Here is a 7,370-nt window from a genome sequence, read left to right on the forward strand (position 1 = left end):
AAAATGCCTGTCAAACATCTGTACAGTTAACACAATGGAGTCCATGAATCTGTTTCTTACAATATCTCAAAATGTGGGATGACTCACTCAAGATGCATTTCAGTAAAAGCATTTCATTAAAAGTAAAAGCAATGTAAGGCCTCCTTACGTTGAATAAGAACACTGACAAACAGCAGGTTACTTAATTATTTTTGAAGCTTTAAATATGTATTCCACATGCTATGTGAGACAGTAAATGAATTTTGGTTTTATTAAATCATTATGTAAAAGAGGGACTGAGTTCAGTTATCTGAATTCCTAGTTAGTAATTAGGAATTAAAAAAAAAAACAAAAACACAATCACTTTGTGCCAAAAAAATTCAGGCATACAACAGTCTTACACCACCCTATTGACATTGACTTTTTTTCCTTCTTCAACAGATGTTTGCAAGAGTTCTATTAAATACATTTCATTCTGAAAAAAATTAATGATTCATATAGGAATATATTATGGTAGTACTTCACCTGTCTTAAGCTCAACCATCACCCAGCAGTCTGAATTACTGAGAATATACTTGAAAACCCAGAAGTAAGTTAAAATATCTCCCTAAGGAATTAAATAAAGGCCTCTGACTACAAGAGAATAACTCAGGCTTATTACACATAGCAGAACCTCTTCACCCCACTCAGATGTCATTATGCTTATTTGACAACCTAAACCCAACAGACAGACGCTTGATTTTTCTTTTGTTTTCTTTTCTTTTGAAATGGAGTCTCTCTATAGCCCAGGCAGGAGTGCAGTGGTGTGATCTTGGCTCACTGCAACCTCTGCCTCCTGAGTTCAAGTGATTCTCCTGCCTCAGCCTCCCGAGTAGCTGGGATTACAAGTGTGCACCTCCACACCCAGCTAAGTTTGTATTTTTAATAGAGACAGGGTTTCGCCGTGTTGGCCTGGCAGCCAGACTGGTCTTGAACTCCTGGCCTCAAATGATCTGCCCTCCTCAACCTCCCAAAGTGCTGGGAGTATAGGCATGAGCCACCACATCCAGCAGGGTTGCTTGATTTTTCAAATTGGAAATAGATTAAATACTGGAAAGTAAAAATAACAAAAAGGGGCTCACTGATAGCAGCTATAGCAGCATCCTCAGCCTGATGGCAAGTACTTTTCTTGTTCTTTGAAGAAAAGAAAAATTTGATTTGATACCTACAAGGAGCAAAGATGAAATTTCAAAAAGCAAAGCAATCTGGGGTCATTTATGACAGATAACAAGTGGCTCTATGAACTTCAACAATTATTAAATGCCACATGAAGTTTTTGGCCCAATACAATCATTCATCTTTGTCTACCAAACCTGGATCATCAAGAAAGTTTTAGATTGTTTCATAATGTTCTTTTTATGGTGTTAAAGACATTTAGAAACATTTCCATTCAAAATATTTTGTCAAAAAAAATTTCAGTAATTTAAGAGACGAAGCCTTCTGCTAGCAGAAGACGAAGCCTTCTGTAGGAAACCTAGCTAGCATTTCTAAATGGCCAATGTTTTCCTGAAATAATTTTCTAAATATGTCAACTGAGGCCACTTTGGAGAGATTCTTAAAGTTGATTTCTGGTGTCTGTTTCATTTTTTAACTTTTCACCCTTGAAGTAGCCAAAGTGAGAAGTTGAGAACTTTTTCTCTTGAAAAAGCTGAAAGGTCTGTCTTAACAAATATTTTAATTGCTGAAATAATCTTCTGAGAAGCTGAAGCAATTTCAGTTTCCCTTATAATTTAGAGTTCTCTTGACTTTCAGCTTCAGCTGAGGATTCTCTCTGGACACTGTAAACAGCTGGCTCTCTCAGAGGCTCCCATAGAAATGGTGCTAAAGGGAGTTGAGCAATCTTCAGCCAGGAGAACTCTTACTGGTTTTATTCCTTTCTATTCTGGGTAAGATTTCATTTAAAGAAGGGATTCTGCAGCTATTGAAAACGAAAGAAAACCTACTGTACTATATCTTATAAGACTGTACAATTGATGGATCTCTTGAAAGACTCCAGCATCGCAGCCAGGAATGAAGTGAGAAACTGGCAATCAGCAACCCTGGCTTCTATTCCTAGTTCTTCTATTGATGTGCTATGTGAAATAACTTAATTTCTCTATATTCTTTTGATGTCTTCCCAAATAGAGATAAACATTTACCTTTGGGCCGGGCACAGTGGCTCATGCCTGTAATTCCAGCAGTTTGGGAAGTCAAGATGGGCAGATCACTTGAACCCAGAAATTCAAGACAAGCCTGGGCAACATGGTGAAACCCTATTTCTACAAAAAATAGAAAAATTAGCCAGGCATGGTGGCAAGAGTCTATAGTCTCAGCTACATGGGAGGCTGAGGTGGGAGGATTGCCTGAGCCTGGGAGGTCGAGGCTGAAATGAGCCGTGATTGTGCCATTGCACCCCAGCCTGGGCAACAGAATGAGAACCTGTCTCAAAAAAAAAAAAAAAAAAAATTACCTTTAAATGAAGGTTTTAAAATACCTGGACAGAATGATTTGCTCCTCCTCTTTATAATGTTATATTTCTACGTATTGTTATATTTCTGTAACATGTATTGCACAATTAGGTTGTTGGCCTCCTCCACTAGACAGTGAATCCCCTGAGGACCAAGATTCCCACCTTCTTGTGTATGTAGCATCTGGGCCTCAGAGTGCCAGGCACACTGTGGTATTAGTAGGCATTTCCAAAATGGTGATAGGGTTTTCCTTGAGTGCAATTTGTGGGTCTGTTTTCCACAGGTCTTGGTTTGACTAGTGCTTCCTCTACTTATTTGGTTGAAGGCCCTCCTCAGGTCCTCCTTCCTGGAACAATGGAGCACTTATTCCTGTCCCTTCCACGAAGGAGAAAGCGCCCCTCAACACTAATAAGCTGGAATGCTGAAACAATGGTGGGGACAGGTGGGCAGATTCCTGTGACTGTAATATCATGCAATTGTTTTCTGCCTGAACCTCCCACCCAGGTTCTCTCCCACCCAGGAGACACTCAGGAGGCATAATAATTATTTCTGCCATTTTCCAGGACTGGCTTACTAAAGCAGAACTGCATTATGTAATTATGCATAATGATACTATGATACTAGAATATTTGAACAATCAAGAAAAAAGACCTTTAACCCTACCCCTCTAACCCAGCTATTTTCTTTTTTCAGTATTCCCTTTCAATACTATCTATGCAGATATTTATATTACATTGTTTGTACATTTTTGGTTCTACCTAACATCATATAAATAAAAGTTTTCCATATCATACACACTCTTCTTTTAAATCATCGGTGTTAACAGGTACACTTGCCAGCAGATAGATAAAACTATGGTTTAAATAGCCTCTTAATGTGCGGTTTTAGACATCAAATCTGTAATAGCTAAACCTAGTTTTGCCATTGCTTCAGGAAGTGACAGCTAAAACTAAGACAGAGATGTATCAAAACATGGATGACGAAATGAAGAGAGAGCACTTGGCTGCAGAACAGCGCATGGTCCACAGAATCCAAAGGATTATGATGGAATGCCACAGAGAGAAGGTGGAAGCTGTGGAGAAAGCCAGGGCTGAAGAAAGACTCATCGCCCAGGAAGCAATCCAGGCCCAGAAAAGGTATTCCAGAGAACTCAGTTGCAAATTAGTATCTTCCTTTATCAAAATCAACCTGGAGAAACAGATAAGATTACAGTACGTAGGTAGATATTGCCCAGTTTTTGTGTTTTTACTTTTTTATTATGGAAAATACCAAACATAGGGAGCAATTTATATTGTAGAGTATGTGTGTGGCTTAAAGAAAAATAATAACGTAAATACTCAAAAACCTACCACTCAGTTTAAGGGATTGAAAATTGCTGTTTTCTAAAGCTCTCATGTGTTCTTCCTCAGTCATATCTTCTTCTTGTCCCTGCTTGAAAGGTAACTACTCTCTAAATATGGTATTTTTCATTCTGTATCACCAGTTTTAAGAAACCAAGGACAGGAATCAAGAAATAGTTTCCCATAAACACATCATTAAAATCAGTCTTCACATTCTCTAGCCTAGATCATACACTATTGTGTTTGTGTTACTTTTTGGTCTTTTTCTTATTATACAAGTAATATATGTTGCAAAAGAAATTGACATTATGGAAATATATAGAGCAAAATTGCAAGTCCTGATGCATTTCTTCGCCTACACCCTCCCTGCCTCCCAGAGACAGTTATTTTAAACAATAGAGTCTATATCCTTCCATGCCCTTTTGATGTGTTTACAGCCATATGTATGTGCATAATCACGGATCAGATCACACATATATATATTTTAAGAAAACCAAGGTAACTATTTCTATATATGTAATGATTATTTGCTGGAACAGGACAGCAGTTAGGAGTTCAGGGATTGTCAGGGGCAAGAGAAAAAACGTAATTTCCAGATTTTTTTGTACCAGGTCATTTACCTGCCCACGATCACTGATTTGTAGCAGCAGAGCCGAGACTGAGACCTCCCTATTTGGCCTTTGTGACTGGGCCCTTTTGCTTTGCTGCTTGAGTTAACAAACAAATCCATTTCTATATAATTAATGGGTAAAATCTTTTTCATTAGAACTCTTTAGAACAAGGACACAGGTAAGATCCTGGAGGAGGTACAGATAAATGAGAATGAGAGCTGCAGCTGTGATAGTTTAACTGGTACCTCTCTTCCTGCATAGACTACAGGTCATTGTGGAGGTAGAAGACGAAGATGAGAGGGGATACCAGGAGGGGGTTAGGGAATGAGTTGTGGCTCAATGCACTGGAAGGTGGATCCTCTTTTCCTTTCTCTCCTGCTGGGCATCTGCAGGAGCTCTGCAGGCACCTATGGGAGCCTCTGGGTCCCCTCCTCACACACACTTGCGGTCTCCTCCCTCTCTTGCAAGATTGTTTTTGCACCCCCTCCAGCCCTTTCCTCTGTGAGGTTTGATGGAAGGTTTTCAGTGTCTGCCTTTTATTGAATCTATAGACTAGGATTAAGGAACTGCCATGTGTAGTGTTAAAATACATCCAGCTAGAATGCCCATTTTGTTTATTGATGTTTCCCAAGTGCCTGGAAGAAAGTCTGGCACATGGCAGGCATTCTTGAAATATTTATTGAACAAATGGTTTAAATTTCTTCCAGTTAGTCAAAGCCAGTCTTCAGCACACCAGATCTTATAAACTTTCATCAAGACTTAAGGATTCAGAACATTTATATATCATGAGAAATTTGTTAACTATACAGAAAACTTTTTTGTGGATTGACGTGATTAGATTCTAAACAGGTTGCCCAGGAGACACTGGACTCTTTCTCTTAAAGTTAAAAAAAAAAAAAAGGCTGGGGGCAGTGGCTCAGGCCTGTAATCCCAGCATTTTGGGAGGCCAAGGCAGGCAGATCACGAGGTCAGGAGATCTAGACCATCCTGGATAACACAGTGAAACCCCGTCTCTACTAAAAATACAAAAAATTAGCCGGGTGTGGTGGCGGGCGCCTGTAGTCCCAGCTACTCGGGAGACTGAGGCAGGAGAATGGCGTGAACTCGGGAGGCGGAGCTTGCAGTGAGCCAAGATCTCCCCACTGCACTCCAGCCTGGGCGACAGAGTGAGACTTCCTCTCAAAAATAAAAAAGAAAAAAAGTCTCTGTTTGTAAAGATTCTATTTGTTTTCTAGCCCAAGGTGCAAGGCCTTTTTTTTTTTGAGGCGGAGTTTCACTCTTGTTGCCCAGGCTGGAGTGCAATGGCACGATCTCGGCTCACCGCAACCTCCACCTCCCAGGTTCAAGCAATTCTCCTGCCTCAGCCTCCCTAGTAGCTGGGATTACAGGCATGTGCCACCAGGCCCAGCTAATTTTGTATTTTTAGTAGAGATGGGGTTTCTCCATGTTGGTCAGGCTGGTCTCGAACTCCCGACCTCAGGTGATCCACCCGCCTCGGCCTCCCAAAGTGCTGGGATTACAGGCGTGAGCCACTGCGCCTGGCCAGTGCAAGGCCTTTTGTATACTCCTTCTTGCATCTGCATATCCCTTCCTAGGAGATTGTATCATCCTACACATCTTCAGGCAAAGACCCTGGAGGGTTAAGGCCTTAAAGGGAAACTAAGTAAACTGCCAAAGGTCACAGAGGAAAGAGGTGACAGGGTCTGATTTGAACCCTGGCCTTTATGATGTCAAAGCTTATGACCTTCCATTATGTTACCTGCTGTAGAGATAGATAAGCTATGTGAGTTTTCTAGAGGGTTTGTTCACTTCAACAGACCTCCTCAAGTACCTTCTGTGGATGTGGCACAAATTAAGGGCCCTTTCTCAACACTGTGTAAAATCACTAGAACATGGCTGCCGCCAACAAGTAAGGCTGGATGGACTGGTACAAATAGCACATAGGTGCTGGAAGAGTTCAAAGTCCTGGAAAGATCAAGCAGTATGGGTGGGGTATGTAGTGAGGTCGGTTTTTTGGAGGAAGTTTGTTGTGGGTTGGGCCTTAGAGAGAAGGTAGGAGGTCCCACTTGTGAGAGAGGCAAAAGAATGAGAACAGAATGAGCAGAGACATGGAAGGAGAAAGCATGATGTATAATGAGGCAGTACCAAGGGGAGGTTCAAGAGTGTTAATAACCCGGGGATAGAAATGCACTGCTGAATGCTGGCATCTGGAGATGTCCCTCACCTACCTAACTTCTGAAATGCCTGCAGCCTCCTGCCAGACCAGAGAGCCAGGAGTTCCCCATGTCCCAGGTAGAAAATCAGAATATAGGTTACTGGTAAGCACAATGCTTGTACCTGATTGAAATAGTGCTAACAGTCCTATAGTTCTAATGAAAAGTAGATTAATAGCTTATTTACAGACTAACCAGGCAAAGGATCAATTGCTAATATGGATTTTCCATGGTTTATTTTTTCCCTATCAGTTAAGATTGAGTTATTATATATCAGATTATGTTTTTATTTAGTAACTTGTTTTCATTTTCCAAGAGTCTGTTTTATAAAATATCAGACTGAATCCTATAAATTTGGACACACACTACAACTATTTTGAAAATAGATACTTTTCTGGCCAGTGCCACCCTGAAATACGTTGTGTATTTCAAAATTACAAGTGTACAGCCTCATAAAGACAGAGATGGCAGGAGAACCTCACTGCTTACAGAAAGCATAGACATTCACTTCACATCGGAATGGGCATTGGGGGTTATGGAGCTGGACATGCCATTCCTTCTACATGCCAGCCAGTCATTGGTGAGCCTCCTTGATGTTGTTGGTTGAGGTGGTTGGTCCACATGCTGAACACCTCTACTTGTCATGTTCTTCCTTATGTGGATCCAGAAACTCTGGGCCTCACCTTTACCCTTGGCTTCTGGCCCTGCTCCTCCTCTGTGCATGGTGATCCTTCAAATGTT

At 40.9% G+C, this 7,370-nt stretch overlaps 1 protein-coding gene across 1 annotated transcript in view; it reads left to right on the forward strand.

Annotated features, from left to right (window-relative positions):
* Positions 1-7,370, forward strand: part of LOC105511713 (chromosome unknown open reading frame, human C6orf163) — a 19,706-nt gene that overhangs the window by 7,312 nt on the left and 5,024 nt on the right. The window contains exon 4 of the mRNA XM_011941892.1: positions 3,399-3,601. Coding sequence (XP_011797282.1) covers positions 3,399-3,601 — 203 coding nt within the window. The remainder of the gene's footprint in view (positions 1-3,398; positions 3,602-7,370) is intronic.

The sequence above is a fragment of the Colobus angolensis genome, unplaced genomic scaffold (genome assembly GCF_000951035.1).
Source record: "Colobus angolensis palliatus isolate OR3802 unplaced genomic scaffold, Cang.pa_1.0 Scaffold203, whole genome shotgun sequence".
Taxonomy (NCBI): Eukaryota; Metazoa; Chordata; class Mammalia; order Primates; family Cercopithecidae; genus Colobus; species Colobus angolensis.